Here is a 19,664-nt window from a genome sequence, read left to right as displayed (position 1 = left end):
AGTTTCTTACACGAAGACTTTTAATAAAAATAGAAGTAAATAGAAATGAAGAAATCCCCCCTGTAAAATCAGGATGGTAGATATCTTACAGGGTAATTAGATTCAAAAACATAGAGAACCCCTCTAGGCAAAACCTTAAGTTACAAAAAAGATACACAGACAGAAATAGTTATTCTATTCAGCACAATTCTTTTCTCAGCCATTTAAAGAAATCATAATCTAACACATACCTAGCTAGATTACTTACTAAAAGTTCTAAGACCCCATTCCTGGTCTATCCCCGGCAGAAACCAGCATATAGACAGACACACAGACCCTTTGTTTCTCTCCCTCCTCCCAGCTTTTGAAAGTATCTTGTCTCCTCATTGGTCATTTTGGTCAGGTGCCAGCGAGGTTACCTTTAGCTTCTTAACCCTTTACAGGTGAGAGGAGCTTTCCCCTGGCCAGGAAGGATTTCAAAGGGGTTTACCCTTCCCTTTATATTTATGACATATGCACAGCTGCTTGCTCCCCCAGGTATTAATTACTTACTCTGGGTTTATTAATAAACAAAAGTGATTTTATTAAGAATAAAAGGTAGGATTTAAGTGGTTTCAAGTAATAACAGACAGAACAAAGTAAGTCATCCAGCAAAATAAATAAAAAACACGCAAGTCTAAGCCTAATACATTAAGAAACTGATTACAGGTAAAATCTCACCCTCAGAGATGTTCCAATAAGCTTCTTTCCCAGACTAGACTCCTTTCTAGTCTGGGCCCAATCCTGTCCCCTGGTACAGTCCTTATTAGTTCCACCAGACATCTGAGGTGGAAAACAGGGGCTTTCTCATGACTGACAGCCCCGTCTGTCCTGCTCCACCTCTTTTTACAGCTTTGGCACAAGGTAGGAATCTTTTGTCCCTACCCCTCCTTCTAAATGGAAAAGTACCAGATTTAAGATGGATTTAATATGGATGTCCTGTGAGACCTCATTGTTCATTACCCACAGGCTGGCCCACACGTACACAGGAAGGCTTGCAGGTAAATAAACCATCTACAACCAATTGTCGTAGTCAATGGGAGCCATCAAGATTCTAAACCACCATTAATTGCCCACACTTTGCATAATTACAATCTGACCTCAGAGTCATACTTCACATTTCTAGCTTCAGATACAAGAATGACACATACATACAAATAGGAGGAATATATTCAGTAGGTTATAACTTTTGTTTTGATACCTTACATGAGACCTTTTGCATAAAGCATATTCCAGTTACATCATATTCACACTCATAAGCATATTTCCATAAAACATATGGAGTGCAACATCACAACGGGGACTCCACATCCTCCCTTGGTACCTTGTTCCAGTACTTAACTATCCTTATAGTTAGAAAGTTTTTCCTAATATCTGACCTGACTCTCCCTTGCTGCAATCTAAATGGATTACTTCTTGTCCTACCTACCCATTGTAGAGAGAAAGCCCAAAACTGGACACACTGCTCCAGCCGAGGCCTCACTAGTGCTGAGTACAGCAGGACAATTACCTCCTCTGTCTTACATGTGACAATTCTGTTTATAAAATCCAGAATAACATTTCCTGTTTTCAAAACAGCATCACCCATTTCAGTCTGTGATCCAACATAACCCCAGAACATTTTCTGCAGTAGTGCTGCCTAGTCAGTTATTCCCCATTTTCGATTGTTTGCATTTCATTTTTCCTTCCTAAGTCTAGTACTTTGTACTTGTCTTTATTGAATTTTAATTTACTGATTTCAAACCAATTCTCCAATGTATCAAGGTCATTATGAATTCTAATACTCTCACTAAAAAGCTTGTGACCCCTCCCAGGTTTGTGTCATCCACACATTTTATGAGTTTATTCTCTACTCCATCATCCAAATCACTAATGAAAGTATTGAATAGTACCAGGCCCAGGAGAGTGATATTATTTATGTATCCATAGGAACACAGTGACCAGAGAGAAAAGTGTTAAGGCAACTAAAGGCCAACGGGCATATGTCTTACCTAATCCTCAGCATTTCCCTCAAAACCTGGGCTGGCCCAACCTATCCCAGGTACCCCTGCTTGTGGGGACTGGGTTTCAATCTCCTTCCCTGCAGACCCTGCCTCTCCCTCTTTGTTCATCAGGGCTCCCCTTTTCATAGTTCCCAAGCTCTTTGTTTAATTTTCCCACTTGAAGGGCCCCTCCCCAATCCCAAGCTAGGGGGGGAGGGGTGCCCGGCTTGGTCAGAGGCAAAAGTTCAAAGGCCTTGACACCCGTATTGTCAGTTAAGCACCAGTGACTGGGTTCTCTGTAGCCATTGTCTGCCTTGCTGGGACATGTGGGGAGCTCCAGCAGGAGTTACTCTTTGAACCTGGTAAAAAATGGCAAAACAGCAATAAAAGAAACAGAAGTACACATAATATACATAACAATACAGATATTTCCCATGGTCTAGGCAGGGTCATAGTGGACAAGCAATGGGACTAGCGCTTCCAGGCTGATGCTGTGAAAAGGCGAAGGTGATCCTTGGCGGTTTAAACAGGGGAGCAGTGAGAAGAGCTAGCTGAAACGCAGGATTTCCAGCTCACAGGAAATTTTGCTAGTTCAAAACTTCCTGTGAACCAGAAATTCCCTCAAATTTGTTCTGGAAAGACCAACACATGGTGTGTCTGACATGAAATTTGCTCCCAGGGACACCAGCAGATTCTGAGTGACACTGACATTCTTGTCAGTTTCACCTCCAGTGCTAAGAGAAAAACAAAAATGTCAATTTCTCTCAGCTGCTGTTGGGGATCCCAGGATCTGTGGCTCTTGGGCAGCCTCACCATGCAGACTGCCTTGGGCTGGGGACCCCTGGGCTTCCAGACTCCTGGGCCAGCTGGGGTCCCAAATAGCCAGCTGGCCTGGGAGTACCAAAGCTCTGGGGTCCCCGGTCTGGGGCAGTCTGCAAAACAGGGCTGCCTCAGAGCCGCAGACCTTGGGAATCAGGATCCCACCCAGGATTTCTAAATTCCCTGCTGTGGAGCTGGGAGCTGATCCCTGGTGAAAGCTGGGACTCCCTTCTCCATGGCAGTGTTTCCCTGGAGCTGCAGACTATAGAAGACCAGGGTCTCTGGTCCTGGGGCAGTCTACAGGGTGCAGCTATCCCAGAGCAGCTGACCTGAGAAGACTGGGGTACCTGGCCCCAAGGCAGTCTGCATGGCAGGGCTGGCTGGAGCCTCCCAAGCCAGCTGGCACTTAACCATGCAGGTTTCTGCCACAACCCTGCCTGTGGTCTAGAGAAAGATCCTTGCACCCGACTCACTTTCATGGGAAATGTCCAGTTCAACAAACCAGCATTTTCCAGTGAAGCTCCATTTTGTTGGATAATTTCTGACCAGGGACATGGTTTTACCTCTGTATACAGTATGGTGAGACCGATACCGCATCCAGTGTGTTGTCCACATTTTACGAAGGATATTAAAAAAAAATGGAAAGGGTGCAGAGAAGAGCCACAAAAATGATTTAAGGACTTGAAAATATGCCTTGTAGTGAGAGATTCCAGGAGCTCCGTCTGTTTATTTTTAACAAAGAAGACCAAGAGATGACGTGATTATACTGTATAAGTACTTTAGTATAGAAGTACTTGCGCAGGGACAAAACACTGGTATGTAGAGGCCTCCTTAGTCTAGTGGAGAAAGGCAAAACAAGAACAAATGGCTGGAAGTTAAAGCCAGAGAAATTCATATTAGAAGTAAGCCATACATTTTCCATAGCGAGGACAATTAACCACTGGAACAAACTAAAAAGGGAAGCAGAAGATTATTCACCTCCTGAAGTATTTAGATGAAGATTGGATGCCTTTCTGGAAGATGTACTTTAGCCAAACAAAAATTATTGGATTTTTAAGGAGTAACTGGTTACTCCTTAAAATCGGTTAAGGAGTAACTGGATTAAATTCTGAAGCCTGTTACCCAGGAGGCCAGACTATATGATCTAATGCTTCCTTCTGCCCTTAAAATCTATAAAGCTATGTTTCTAAAAGGAGGTTAAATTTGTAAAGTCAAGCACTCAAACATTCAGAATGCTTGGCTCGTGTTGTCCTCTGTAACCTTAATTAGTCCCTTTTGTATTTCCATTGTGATACAGTCTTTAATTACACCATCAAATGTTATTTTTGCCCCAGGACCCCTGCCTCACTCAGTGCACAGGACACGTGGTGCTGACTGAATGGGTGGATGGTCAATCGTTCTTTTTATACTCATTGTGCAATGTTTGGCCCCAGCCCTTATGTACTGCACATCATCCAAACTGAACTCCCAAAATAGAATTGTTCATTTCCTCATGGGCTTTTCTATGGTGCTCATTCCTATGGTAGCTGAGTGCTTCACAAACATTAAAGAATTTCTCTTCACAATACTCCTGGGAGGCAGGGAAGTGTTGTTATCTCTATTTTACATAGGGGGAACTGAAGCCCAGAGACACTGTGGCCAAAATGATCAAAAGTGTCAACTGATTTTGGGTGCCCAATTTGAGACACCCAGGTCCTGATTTTTCAGATTCCTTAGCATTATACAGCACTTAGTATGTTCAGAGCAGAAGACCTACTGCAGGGGTGGGCAAACTTTTTGGGCCGAGGGCCACCTCTGGGTGGGGAAATTGTATGCAGGGCTGGGGCAGGGGGTTGGGGTGCGGGAGGGAGTATGGAGTGTGGGAGGGGGTGCGGTGTGCAGGAAGGGGCTCAGGGCAAGGGATTGGGGCAGAGGAGGGGTGCGGGTGTATGAGGGGGCTCAGGGAAGGGGGTTGGGGTGCAGGAGGGGTGCGAGGTGCAGGCAGGGAGTTCGGGGGCGGGGTGCAGGAGGGGATCGGGCTCCGGCCTGGCGCCGCTGACCTAAAGCAGCTCCGGGGTGGCAGCGGCACGCACCGGGGCCAGGGAAGGCTCCCTGCCTGTCTGCCCTGGCCCCACGCCGCACCGCTCTGGGAAGTGGCCGGAACCACATCCCTGCACGGCCCCTGGGGGAGGGGGTGCACAGGGCTCCGTGCGCTGCCCTTGCCACGCCTCCAGGTACCTCCCCCAAAGCTCCCATTGGCTGCGGTTCCCCGTTCCTGGCCAATGGGAGCGGCGGGGAGCGGTGCCTGGAGGCAAGGGCAACACACAGAGCCCTCTGCCCACCCCCCCACCCCCGCCTGGGGTCCCAGGGATGTGGTGCTGGCTGCTTCTGCGGGGCCTGTGGCACTATGGGGGGCAATCCCACGGGCCGGATCCAAAGCCCTGAGGGGCCGGATCCGATCCATGGGCCGTAGTTTGCGCACCCCTGACCTACTGACTTCAGTTTACAGCAGCATATGCTCAGCACTTTTGCAACCAGACCCCCATGGTTACAAGGGGCCACCCATAAAATGAGGAACACACAATTAATGACCACCTGTGAAATATTTGGTTTCAGAGGCTTGCCAAGCATCACATAGGATCTCTGTGGCAGAGGCAGGGAGAGAATCCCGTTCCCCAGGGCAGGATTCAGCTGCCTTAACAAGAGACCCTCCTTTCTCCTTCTGCAATCCCCTGCCTCACACACAGCACACTCTGCAGTTTCTGCGACCATGAGGCAGGGTCCTACACAGACCAGCCTCCTTCACGCCACAACCAACCCTGATCCAGAGCCCTGTCTAGCACAGGCGTAGTTTGACTGCTATATCTGGGGGGGACAGAGAGCGCGCACACACACACACACACACACACATGCATGCACACACACGCACGCACACACACACATGCACACACGCACACATGCACGCACGCACACACGCACGCACACACGCACATGCACACGCACACACACAGACGCACACGCACACACGCGCACACACACACAGATGCACGCACACACGCGCGCGCACACAGATGCACACGCACACACACGCGCACACACACGCACACACACGCACACGCACGCACACATGCGCACGCACACACACGTGCATGCTGAAGCCAGTTATCTTGGCTCACTGACTCTCCCTCCCCCCACCCCAGCCTGGAGTGGTCTCTGGGCTGCCAGGGCTGGGGGCGGGGCAGGATGGCTCCATGGGTGAGCCCCAGCTGCTGCTGTCTGCTGCAGCGACCTGAGCTTGGGAGCTGTGGCCACTCCAGCACCGGCTGTTGCAGAGATGTTGCTGCTCTGGGGCCTCCCAGGGCCGTTGCAGCCGCCTCCCTGCTGGGGCTGCTGCTGCCGAGGGGACGCCACATGCTGGGCTCCCGCTCCCCGCTCCCATTCCTCTCTCTCCTTCTCTTCTCTTCCCATCCCACCCCCTTCCCCTGCCCGCTGCCCCGTGCCCCTCCCCCTTTCCCAGTGTCCTCTGCCCGGCTGCAGGCACTCACCGCTTTACGGAAACGGGCAGGCACTAGGAGCCAGGCAGCCGTGCACAGCTGCAGAGCGACAACCCGGAGCAGCTACTCTCCGCCTCAGGAGAAGTGGCTCCACCCCCCCCTGCCCCCGTTCCCTGCACCGACCCCGCGTGCCCCCCGATGCCTTTCCTCTGCCAATGCCCCCCTGCACCCTCCCAAACTATGCCCACGCTGTCTGTGCTGTGCACTGAATGAGGCAGGGGTCTCATGGAGAAAATAGCTTCTTATCCTGTAATTAAAGACAGTATCTTAACGCAGATCTACAAGTGGGCCAAAATAAAGTTACAAAGTCAACTTTAATTCTGCCATTTCGTTATTTTTTACAGCTCAACTTTGCAAACTTAACGTTCCTTAAAAGTAATGTTTTCTGCATAATTTCCTAAGTTTTTAAAAAAGCAAACTGAAAAAACAGAAGTTCCAAGATGCAGAATCATGTTGCCACCCTCCGGATGCCACGCGTCTCAGTTTTACCCGGACAGTCCGTTTTTTGGCTTCTGTGTCCAGGTGTCATTTAGGGTTGCCAGGTGCCTGGTTTTCTACTGGAAAGTCCAGTCGAAAAGGGACCTAAATGACACCTGAACCAAAAATCTGGTTTCCAGGCGGGGGGGGGGGGGAAACCGGGTCATTAATCTGTGCCAGCCCCTGCTCAGCCAGGGCGGCTTCGTACCTGCAGGCCGGCTGCTTGAGACGATCCAGCGAGTGACGAGGGGAGAGGGGGAGTGAGCGATGAGGGCAGAGCCTTGAGGGGAAGAGGCAGAGAAGGGGCGGGGCCTTGAGGAAAGAGGTGGAGCAGGAGCGGGACCTTGGGGGAAGAGGGCGTTGCCTTGGGGGAAGAGGTAGGGCAGGGGGTAGAGCCTCAAGGATCTGGTTACCAGCCATGAAAAAGATGGCAACCCTGTGACACCCACATGGGTCATCAGCAGTGTTGGAACCTTTAGATCCACCACAGAAACCACTGCCACTTGAGCTAACGGCGTAACTGACAGTAGTAGTAGGTTGTCATCCTCTTTGTGGACCAGCACTAGAGCGGGATCAGAAAATTTTGTTGAAGGGTTTGACAGATATTTGCTGACAGCAGGGGAATGGCAAAACTCAGGGATCCTGGTTCCATTCCAGGCTCTGGAGAGGTGTGTGTTCTGGTAGTGACAGACCCGTCTACCCCTGTTCCCCGAAGCCTAACCCCTTCTGCCCCATCCCCTCCGAGCAGTCCCTGTATAGGTCCTGTCTCTTCTCCATCCTTTGCTCTGTGTCCCAGTCCTGTTCTTCTTGTCTACCCAGTGCCAGTCTCCACTCCTCAAGCTTCTCATCCCCAGGCCCAGGCTCCTGGACAAGCCAAGCCTGAACTTCACCTCTGGCTTCCCCAGCCTTGTCCCAGTTTCCCCCTATTCTCTGTGCTGTCCCTCCCCTCTGGGGTCCTCAGCTGATCTGTTTCTCACACTTATCCCTGCCTTGGGTTGTCCTGTCTTCCCCAAGCCCCTGTTTCTCTTCTTGGATGCCTCTTCCTGTCTCAGGGTTTCTCTCTACACACACTTAGCTTGTGTCAAACTGGGGTGTAAATTTACCCCGCACTAGCCTGCTGCACACTCAGTGGAGATGATTTAACGCGTCTGGTGAAGACACATTACATCGATGGGCAAGCGCTCTTCTGTCTACACAATTAGTGCACCTCATCGAGAGGCAGAAGCTCTGCTGGTGGGAGAGCGTCTCCGGCTGACATAGTGCGATGCAGACACTGCTTTAAGTCGACGTAAGTTACATTGTTGGGGGGGGGGGTTGTTTTCACACCCCTGAGCGATGTAACTTACATCAACTTAAGCTGTAGTGTAGACAAGGCCCCAGTGCTCAGCCACACCATCCACACGGACACTCGATGCATGGCAGGACAGTGCAGGGTAGATTTACACCCCAGCATGCCACGCACTAAATGTTCATGGAGGTCTGCTCTCAGTCTCCCATAGCCCACTCTGGCTGCTTATTCCAGTCTCGTCACCCAGTTAGTCTTAGACTCCCCTGACACCCTGGTTCGTCATCTGGTTTGTTTCCTCACCCACCTCCAGTTCCTCCCCATTGGTTCCCAGTCCCAGACTCCTCCCCCAGTCAGTCCCAGTCTCCCCCAGCTCCTTGCTCAGCACATCACAGTCTCTCCCCACCCACTTACTGTCCTAATTGCCCTGCCTAGCCAGTCCTAGTCTCTTTCCCCCTCCTCCCAGTCCCAGGCTCCTTGCCCAACCAGTCCCCATCTCCTGCTTTCTCTCCCAGTCCCACTTTCTCTCCATCCAGCTGCCTCCAGGCTCAGAATAGTCCCCCTGCATCCTTATCCTCATCTACTTTCCCCTGCCACCCTGGTCTGCATTCAGTTCAGGTAGCTTCCTCCTCACACTGCCTGGGCCCAATACGTGGATACAGTCTCCCTCATCTCCATTCTAGTGCCTGGTGTCACTCTGGTCACAGCAGCCAGGAGCATAATTTCAGCATAATTTTATTGGTTACACATCTTGCCACTGCTGCAGCCCCTCTTCAGAGACCGTCACCTTCTTGCGAGGAAGGGGCTTGTGTGCTCCAATGATCCTCAGAGCTATGCTGTCGGGAGATTCATTTTTCTTCAAATTTGGTGTAATGAGAAGATTCCAGAAGACTTGAGAAATGCCAACATTGTTACAATCTTTAAGAAAGGAGATAAATTGGAGTGTGGAAATTATCGTGGCATTGACTTGCTATCTGCAGCAGGGAAAATTCTTGCCCATATCCTCTTAAACCGATTACTTCCCCTTGCTGAGGAAATATTGCCGGAATCTCAGTGCAGTTTCAGACCATCCTGCTGGACAACCAATATGACCTTCCTTGCTCACCAAATCCAGGAAAAGTCTCGGGAGCAAAATCAGGACCTGTACCTGGCTCTCATTGATTTGACAAAGGCCTTTGATTCTGTCAATCATGAAGCCCAGTGGAAGGTCCTGGCCAGATTTGGCTGCCCTCCAAAATCTATTAAGGGCCTAAGGCTTCTTCATGATGAGATGACTGTCACCGTTCTCTGGCCTGGAGATGGATCCTTTCATCCTCAAAACTGTGGTTAAACAAGGAAGTTTTATTGCCGCATCCCTGTTCTCCATGTATTTAGCAGTCATTTTGGTCCTTGATAAATACCTCCTCCCCACTGGAGTTGACATTCAATACAGAATGGATGGGCTGTTCATTAATCTTTGACATTTCTGCTCAAAGTCTAAAGTCCTCAGGGTGTCCATGACTGATCTTCAAAACGCTGATGACTGTGTCATCGTCACGCACACTGAGAATAACTTTCAGTCCACACTGGATTTTTTTGCACAAACTTACCGAAGCCTATGACTCTCACTCCATATCAAGAAAGCTGAAGTGCTCCATCAGCCTGCTTAAGGCCTTGCACATGAGCCACCACAAATCACCATCGAGGGACAGACTTTGGAGAGAGTTGAGGACTTCTGTTACCTCGGTAGCCAACTTTTTCAAAATGCAAAAATGGACAGTGAGATCCAGTACAGGATCCAGTGAGCAACTGCTTCCTTTGGGAAACTGCTCTGGCGCGTTTTCGCAGACCGTGACCTACGGGAGGAAACCAAGATCCAGGTCTATGAGACAATTGTTATTCCTATACTCCTTTATAGACGCAAAACCTGGGTGACCTATCGACAGCACCTCAAGAGTCTGGAGAGGTAACACCCACGATGCCTCTGGAAGATCCTTTGCATCAAGTGGGAAGATCACTGCACTAACACCAGCATCCTCATTGAAGCGAATGTCACCAGCATTGAAGCAATGATCCTCACTCACCAACTCCGCTTGGCTGGACATTGTGTGCGGATGCCAGACTCTCTCCTCCCAAAACAAGCCCTCTACTCTCAGCTCACCAATGGTCAGAGATCCCGTGGTAGTCAGAGGAAACCCTACAAAGACACACTGAAAGCGTATCTCAAGAAAACTCATCACGAGCTGGGAGGAGCAAGCAACCAACCAATCTCAGTGATGCCACATCCTCCAACAGGCAGTGGCCTGCTTTGAGGAGAAGTGCCCTGCCCTCGAAGTTGAAAAGAGAGAGGGAAGGAAGGAAAGAAAAAGAACTTTCTCCCAACAGGCAGCTGACCTGTCAGGAAACATCTGTACCTACTGTGGGCAGATCTATAATTCCAGGATCGGACTCCTGAGTAAAGGACCCAGAAGTAAATCTGTGGTAGAGATCATCCTGGAATGGAGGGATCGCCAATGCTGCAACCAATGAGGCTGTGGGCCTACAGACAACAGCCTCTGTCACTGTGCATCCCTGCTTCACTCCCTTGTCACCGTCCAGCCCGTGCACTGACTGAGGCAAGGACCTTGGGAGAGGAGAATGTTTTGGCAAAGTAGGGTATTAATCCAACCAGAAATGAAAAGTGAAACTGGACGAGAAGGGGTTGAGAGAGACAAAATGGCTGAGGTAATAGCTTTTATTGGACCCACTCCTGTTGGTGAAAGAGACAAGCTTCTGAGCTTACAGCTCTTCTCTGTCACATCAAAAGTTTCTCTCTCTCCAACAGAAACTGGTCCAATAAAAGATATTACCTCACCCACCTTGTCTCTCTAATATCCTGGGACTAACACGGCTACAGCAACACTGCATATCAGAAGACGACTGTCACTTTTGGGAAAGTTTTCTAGTGTTCTGTCAGGTCAGCATCTCTCAAAAATCGCTTGGTGCAGAACCATCACAGCTCCCGTAGGTGTTTGTTCTCAGTGATATCTAGTGCACAGGGCAGTTTGTCAACAGATGACTGGTTATTTCTGGCATAATTCTGAATGCACCCAATCTTGAGTCCTTTATTCTGTTTCTACTCAGTCTGTACAAAGCAAACTCACATTACAGTTGTGACGTTATTGCCATGAACTGTGACCTAATAGATCATTGTCTAGGGGAAGGTTGTAGTTTGCTGGTTATGATTATGCTGCCTGAATGTGTGTATCATTTTTGTATTCGAAGTTATGAATATTGGCTATGTAATTATTTGATTCTAAGTTGCCTCAGTGAAGCATTTGGTCGGCTTCTGGAGAAAGGACTATTCTCAGTAAGTGCCCAATCAAGAAACACTTAACTGACAATGGACTTTGGGAGACACCAATCCACATCTGAGCTTTCCTGGGAACATTCAAGCTAACATGTAAACAATGGCGTCGGCCTGCAAAAAGCTGAATCATTCATAGATGTGACTTGCCCAGGTGTCTGCAAACTCCATCTTGTGCAGGGGATTTTACACAGGAGGACAAGGTGGTTTCCAACCACAAGAGAAAGACTATATAAGCCCCCGTGGAACTACCCTGCCAGCACGGCAGGGATTAAAGGGAACCTTTGGGCCCAGCTAGCTCCACTCCGCTGTACATGCAGCCAATGCCAGGCCTGGGGGGAGAAAAGGAGAGAGCCTGGCTCAGTTGAGGGCTGACTGGCGAAGAGGCAGGAGCTATCCGCCTCCCTACCTGAGGGGAAGGGTCACTAGCCTGCCAGCTGGGGTAGCCACCAGGGAGTAATCACTGTCTCCCCAGCCAAGGGGGACTGTGGAGGAGACCTAGGAGCCTCCAGAAACTGAGGTAACTGGGTCCCTGAAGCTAACTGGGTCACCAAACTTACAGCTTCTCCCTCTGAAGGAGCCTGAGACTGCAGCATGATACCACCCAAGATCCACAAGAAGGCGCTATGGGATGCAAGCCACCCAGCGAATAGAACTAGAGGGGCCAGGCTCCAAACAACAAGAACAGGAATAGGAAGTAGCCCAGGACAGGGGATTTAGACTCTCTGCTGGGAGGCCTCCCCTATTCAGGGATTGAGACATGCAGGACTATGGACTAGGACCTGGTGGAGAGAGAACCTAAGTTTCTTTGCCCAAAAGACTAAGACAAATTGACCTTCAAAACAAGGAGCCAGAGATTAGGGGTACAAAACATGCAGGAGCTTGGCCCTTCAAGGGCCCTGTTAAAAAGCTGAACTCTATTCCCACTGCAAACATGCAGCTCCAGCTGAAACACAAGAGTAATTTTACAAAATTAAAATTACTGTGCTATTTCATTTCACAATTATTATTGTGCTATTTCAGGGGAAGATATTATTCCTACTAAATGTTCAGAAGAGAGAACTTAAAAATAAAATTTATAATGGGTCTGTAGCTGTAATGTTAACTATTCAGTTACAACAAATGCGATAATATGATATTCCTGTGCTGTGTAGGGTTGAGGTATATTTTTGGCTGAGCTCTCTATTCTACTCTCGATCTACAGGGTATCAGAGATTGTGAAATTTTCTGTTACTGGTTGGTCCAAAATGTGAGAAGTAACAGAGCAGACAGGGGAGTGCTTTCGGCAAAATCTAATTCTGGCCAAGCTGGGAGAATCTGCCCCTTCCTTGGTCACCCTATGAGGGTGGCAAACGAGCTACATAAATGCCCCAGCCTCTGTACTTCTGTGGTTGGGTGTCTGGGTCTGGATTTTAGCATGAGTGTAACATTTTCAAAAGTGCCTCAGTGACTTAGGAACCTACGTGACATTTTCCTTTTCCATTTTCTCTCCTATCTGCATTTTTAGACCCATTCAAAGGGAAAGGGAAAGGAACGATGTGGCACTGAAACAACTGGAAATGAGATAATGAAAATGCTTCACAGTCACACATGGGGCTCCTCGGTGCCCAGTGACATGAACAGTAATAATTGCAGTTCAGTAATAATAATAATTACAGGACTTGCTCTGCTTTTTGTTCATTTCTCCTTAGGGTCACAGGCACACAACACGTTGTGGGTTCCAGCCCTTTTCTCTCAGGGGATTTGTCTTTCAGGACAGAGTTGGCTGATTCTTACCTGAACAGGTCACTCCAGCATCCTCTGTGTGATCACAATAATTCACTCCCCATCCCCTGTTCCTGCAATGCCAGAGAGCAGACTCGGTACTACGACAGGCAATGTTATCCAGCCAAATTGGTCCAGATCCTGCTCCAAAATGAGCATTACGATGGGCACTGACAGCAGCTCCACATTCCAACTGCTTACAGACAACCCCAGCATCTGTCATGTCCCAGCCATCATCACACACTGTCCCCCACCGCTCCTGGTGTTTAACCTCCACTCTCCCGGCACAGGGGCTGCCTCCATCCGCCAGCCTCAGCTCGTCGGCACCTTCAAAGACAGACACAGAGCAGGGTCAGAGCAGCAGGGAGCCCCCTCCTCACCATTATCACAGCAGAGTCCGTGCTCAACAGGAAGGGATCCATGCCCAGAACCAGGAGAATGGGACATGCCCAGAGCTGCCTCATGGCACCACCTTCTCACGTCTCAGGGTCTCGCACTCGGGGCTGTCACTGCTGCAGCTCTCCCCATTTTATCCCCACTCTGGTGGTTTGGGGAGTTTTTACCTGTCTTGTGAGAACACGATGGAAGGCGCCAACTCATGGAGTTTCCCTTATTCCAAATGGCACCATCTCCTGTCACTGTCACTGGGGCTGAAGCCAGCGAGATGGTGGGGAGATGGTCTGCAGTGGGGTAACAGGGAGGCAGGAGAGAAAGTCGGAAGGGAGGGGACAGGGATCTGAAATTGGGGCAGGAGGGAGCAGTGGAGGTGGAGCACAGGGTGGTCTGGATGGGGGAGCAGGGAGCATAGGGCTGGAGTGGTTACTGAGCAGGGGGCAGGAGGGAGGAGAAGGGGGTTTAGAGAAACGGGCTGCATGGAGAGTTGGAAAGAGGAGGGGTCTGGAGTGGGGGACAGGAGTGAGAAGTGAGGAGGGGGTGAGGAATTGGGCAGGAGGGAGAGAGGGGGAGGGGAGAGAGCAGAGAGGGGGCAGAAGGAGGCATGGGGAGAAGAGGGGTTCTAAAAAGGGAGGAAGAAGGAGGTAGGGGTTGGGAGGGGTGATCATGTGTAAGAGAGGAGGGAGGGACTCTGAAGCAGTGCAGCAAGAGGGTGAGGAGGGGAGGGGTGTGGAGCAGAGGATGGGAGGGAGGGGAGATGGCCTGGAGCAGGGGGAGATGAGGGAGAATTGGGGAGGATGGAGGAATCGGGATGGAGTGTGGGGAGTCTGGTGCTGGTAGACAGGAGGGAGGGGAGGGGTTCTGGAGCAGGGGTACAGGAGGGAGTATTGGGGAGGGGAATGGAGTCTGGAGTAGGCAGGGGATGGGATCAGGAGTGTGAGGGGCAGGAGCAAAGGAGAGAAGGGGAGGGGGCTCTAGAATGGGGGCAGTGCTTTCCCGCCTCAGGCAGAGAAGTTGCAGGGGTGGGGTGGGGGAAGCCTGGGAAGTGTTGCTGTTTGCAAATGGCTAAATCAACCCTGCCCTGTTACGGTGACATTATAGCGGATGTGAATGGTTGATGTCAATGTGAAGGTCTCCAATATCTGTAACTCACCTCTAAACAGTAACAGAAGTTCTGTGTGCGAGTGTGAACTACGCTGCATGAATTAACTCAGTGGCTGTCAAGCTATTTCCCAGTCAGCGCTTCCTCTGTCAGAGGAACTGAATCAGGAGGCAGAGTGAAGGCAGTGCTGGGCAATGGACAGCAGTTCCCATCTCAGGGGTGAGGGGAGGGTAAGCGCAGACTCCAGCTGAGCAGCCAGGGGGAGTTGTGCAATCTGGGTGCATTAAATGGTGACTTTTCAGTCTGCAGTTCTCACCCCCATGCTGGCAGAGGAGTAGAGGGGGGTTCTGCAGTCCAAAGACAGACTGAGTAACATGAATGGATGGTTTTTATAACCTCGTAATTTTTGTTCTGTGGAGCTTGTCATTAGAGCCTTATGCTCCCCACAGGACTTTCCTCTCCCCACCTCCCCACACATTTCCCTCTTCCACTGGTCTCTTCCCACCCGCCTCCCCTGGGCTCTTCCCCCCTCTCTTCTCCCCTTTCTATCTGGCCTGTCGGCCCTGCATATACAGGCTGCTCCTTCCCCACATGAGAAGCAGACTCTGCCCCCACTCCCTGACATTGGCATTTCTCCCAGTAGCTCTGAGCTCCACCCCTGTCCCCAGTTGTCTCTACAGCTGTTTGCATTTCTGGGGGTTGTGGAGAGGCAAAGCTGGCTGCTGGGAGGGAGGCAGTTAACAGGGAATGTGAGGAGGGGCCACTGCCTGCAACACAATCCTGGGATATTGGCTGGGAGAACTGGTCCACAGGACAGGGTGTGAAGAGCCAGGACTGTCCCTCAGACTGGGAGCAAGTCCAGGCATCATTACAATGCCCAGGAGTTACAGCTACATGCAGAGTTCCACTGTGAGCCCTGGAACAGGCTGGTTGCAGCTGTGGATGGCTGAGCTGGGGATACTATGTTTAAGGAGCCCCCATGGAGCTCAGAGAACAGTGCAGTTCACACCAGTACGTGGCCAGACCATCCTGCTCCTTTAATGCCAAGGAAATACAAAACACTCACTTTACTGCAATCCACAGGGGCTTTTATCAGGTACAGCTCACTTCAGTGCAATCCCACAGGGAACCCATGGGGCCTGGTCTGCACTGAGAAAAATAGGGGCTTTTTTTCAATGGAGTTAACTCCGTGTTGTTCACTTGTGGCAGGACCCAAGGCTGCAGCACTGCTCTAGCTAAGTGCACACACAGTTCTGTTTCCCTGCGCCCAGTAGAAACTAAGAACAGCCGGCAGTTTCCTTGCTCAGAAATCCCCCAGCCTGCCCCTCCAGTGAGCTCCAACTGGCTTTGTTTCCTTTCTGCTTCCAAGATCCCGGTCACAACTCCTACTGGCTTCTCCCCCCACCAGACACATTCTGAGACCAGTATCCTGCCCCTGCATTGGCAACAATGGAAACCCCTGGCTTAGCTCTGCCCTGCCCATGTGCCCAGTGCCTTTGGCAGTAGCCCCCACTGCCTGCATCTGTTTTCACTACATAAAGGATCTTGATTGCTCCGTCTGTTGAGCTTAAAAGAGAGTTCTCGCCCTGCCATTGGCTTTCATGAGGTCTGTGATTGTCTTAGGATCGAAGACTCCCCAATGGCAGCCATCAGCACCTTTCAGGATAACAATCACTTTTACAAACTGCACCTCTCATATGCTGGCTCCACTTCTGTGACCCAACTTGGAATAATGACCCCACCCAGCACTCTGAACATTGGGGAAGTTCAGATCTGGGTCTGGGAGTGAAACCTGCAGCTTTGACCCATCCCTGATATATTCTCATTTGTTGGCCTGAACCCCACTGAATTTTACAAATTAGTTTTCCTGCACAATGTAAAGAGGTCAATAATTGTGAAACACGATCTTCTCGCAAAGATTGACCTGGCCTCTTCTTAGAGCTCAAGGAGGAGAATTGGGGCACTGAGGGAAATGGAAGAGTAGCTATATGGTGATATCCCCTTTGTTGTGAACTCCCCCACATCACTGTGTCTGTGTCATGTGAAGTAAACTCAGATTTCCAATAGAAAATAAAAAAATATGAAAGAGATGATGCACATTTCCTCAGCAATCAAACAAAAATACTTTGAGCTGAGCATGTGCTTGGCATCACTATAGGACGTTATCCCACAAATAGCTGGAGAGTATTTTATGCTCCCCATGTCACTGTGTCTGCATCATGTGAAGCAGTCAAATTTCCCATAGAAAATAAAAAATATTCAGGGGATGATGCACATTTCCTCAGCAATCCAACAAAAATACACTGAGCTGAACATGTGCTTGGCATCACTATATGACACCATCCCACAATCGTGCAGTAATTTATCCCGCATGTGGTAATAACTGTCCATCCCCTGCAATGTCAGTCTGATCAGCAGAAGTCACCACAGAATTCCATGCTTTCCGGTCATGTACAGCTGTGTCATGGGCTCTAATCCCGGCACATTATATAGGAACTTCTTGGGAATCTGAAATATAAACTCCAGGTAACCTGCTAGATGGTTGGTTTGCTCAGGATTTTCTGGGTACGAGCCCCCTACTCAACGCACAGTGACTGAGCTGTCTGTGAAATATATATCAGGGCAGGTTTTTCTCAAAGACAACAATTTAAACCGATCTTGCTGATTATCAAGGTCAGGGTCAGTTTCTCAGGCTGGCGCAGCAGCACATCGGGTTCCCATGAACCAGCTACTGCTGAGCAGTTCACTGCCCTGCCAGACACATGGATCATTCTTGTGCTGCTAACACCAGCCCAGCAGGTTCCAATCACTGTATTATTTGAATCATATCTGGGTGCCACATTCAATTTGAATCCTATTGCTGATCAGTTTTGGAGTCTTTGGGCCAGATTCACTCCCTAAGACGCACCAGCACATTCTGATGTATCTCATGATCTGCTCCCCCCTCCCGCATTGCTGTTAAATCTTCCTGGAGCTGGGACACTGGGTAGCAAGGAGCCTGCAGCCCCCTCTGTGCTGGAGGAATGAGAGCAGCCCTGAAACTGGGCAGGGGCGGCCTTGAGGGAATTAAACCAATGTAGCCGTGAGAGGCCCTGATGCAGCACCTCTGCCATGCAGCTTGTGCCGGTCGGGCTTCTCTAGATTCCAGCTAGGATTCAAAGCTTCTCTGCTCCAGCAGAAAACCTGGGGGAGGGAAGCAGGGCTCCTGCAGGATAAATCTTCCTGCTGGCAGAGCTTCCAGTACCCCCAAGGGCACAGGGCATTGCACACTGCACCCCAACACACACAAACACACACATTTGTGTGGGAGGAATCAGCTCTGGGTTTATTTGGATAAATCCTGCTCACTTCAAAATTGCAAAACTTCTTCTGGCTTCAGTGAGTGAATGGGGCAGTGAGGAGCCAGGACTTGGCCCTTGGATTCTTGGCCCTGTTGGATTCTGGACCAAACAGACATTTCTGTTGGATCCCAAATTATTGATGTATTTATTGGGATTAAAATTACTAAAGCGATGCCCAGCCAAGGCTCTAGGCATGCGGACGGCATGGATAACACTCAAATCCCTGCAGCATGAAGTGACCATTTCAACCGGAACTCAGCCAGACAGACACCCACAGAAACTTCTTCCCACCCTTTTCTCATTATGTGACGCACAGCCTGGGTCCTTCCCACCCGCACCCCCAAACAAGTGTCTATTGCAGTGTGCACAGAAGGTCACCAGATTTGGGCTATTTTGGCCCAAAAGGGACAACAAGTTTCAAAGTCCTGGAGTCCTCACAGACAGCACCCTGCCAGCCACCCCTCTCCTTTATAAAAAGGGGGAACCAGCTTAGGTGCCCCCGCTAACCAGAGCTGTGGCAGTACGTCACGGGGAGAGAGGGGATCTCTCAGGGAGGCTGGTCCCAGACCATTCAGGACTTTATAAATCATCACCAACACCTTAACCTCCACCCAGAGATGGGCAGCTATTGCAGACCCTCCAGCACGGCTGTAACATGCTCCCAGCAAGATGTGCTGATCAGTGAGTCGCTGCTATTTGCACCAGCTTCCTTCTCTGAATGGTTCTAAGGTACAGCCCCACATTAGGGTCATTTGAATAGTCCAATCTCAAGCTTACAAACATTTTGATAACAGTGGCAAGGTCTAATCCCAAAAGGAAAAGTCATAACGTCCAAGCCAGGTACTGATGGTAAAAAGCTGACTCTAAAAGTTACCACCCTCGTTCCAGTTAACCCAGCTCCCCTGGTGAAACACTGAGGAGACTTACCTGCAATGTCCTGAATTGTGAGGAGAAGAAGCCACAGCACCAGAGTGGAGAGATGTCCCTTCATTGCCAGCCTAACTTGCTGTCCCCCCACTCACTGCACTGGCTGCCCCTAAACACCTGCCAGGACTCCTCTGTATCTGACAAGTGACAACAAAGCAGGGGAAGGGAAATATATAGATTCAGAGACTGGTATCAGCTGCGGGAAGGAACCAATAGCAAACCCATCTGCCTTTTTAGTTATTATCAGTGGTTTTATCTGTGACTTTATGCAGCTAAAACATCCAATAAAACTCGAAAGCAACAAACATCACCATATATGAGTGATGAGCCCCCTCCTGATGTCAGGTTTACCACAGCCTCAGATCATCGGGTAACCCCCAATCTCCGGAGCCGGAAGGAAAAGTTCTGCACAAACTGTAGCCGTGCTGTTTCTCGCCCTGATAGATTCTATATCATATTAAATATGAACTGAGAGACATTAGAGGCTGGTTATTTTATAAACTAGGAAAGAAATCTCTTGTGCCAAAGGTGATCATTACAAGACCAATTCCCAGTATAGGACATGTCCAATTACAGACAAGGGCAACTCACTAGAACCAGGTTATGTCGCTCACATCAGCTTTATAGAAGAAGAATTACTCAGCAGCATCTGAAATATTGACAGTTCTTCCACTACTAGGCCTTGGGGCAGTGGGGAA

The 19,664-nt window shown here is 49.8% G+C and overlaps 1 protein-coding gene across 1 annotated transcript in view; it reads right to left on the bottom strand.

Annotated features, from left to right (window-relative positions):
• Positions 1 to 19,030, bottom strand: part of LOC311526421 (antigen WC1.1-like) — a gene marked incomplete at its 5' end in the record, with an annotated part of 42,014 nt that extends 22,984 nt beyond the window's left edge. The window contains 2 exons of the mRNA XM_084639432.1: positions 13,216 to 13,530; positions 18,967 to 19,030. Coding sequence (XP_084495558.1) covers positions 13,216 to 13,530; positions 18,967 to 19,030 — 379 coding nt within the window. The remainder of the gene's footprint in view (positions 1 to 13,215; positions 13,531 to 18,966) is intronic.
• Between the last annotated feature and the right edge of the window lie 634 nt (positions 19,031 to 19,664).

This window comes from Lepidochelys olivacea (assembly GCF_965140295.1).
Source record: "Lepidochelys olivacea isolate rLepOli2 genome assembly, chromosome: 1".
Taxonomy (NCBI): Eukaryota; Metazoa; Chordata; order Testudines; family Cheloniidae; genus Lepidochelys; species Lepidochelys olivacea.
This window is presented reverse-complemented; position numbering and strand designations above follow the sequence as displayed.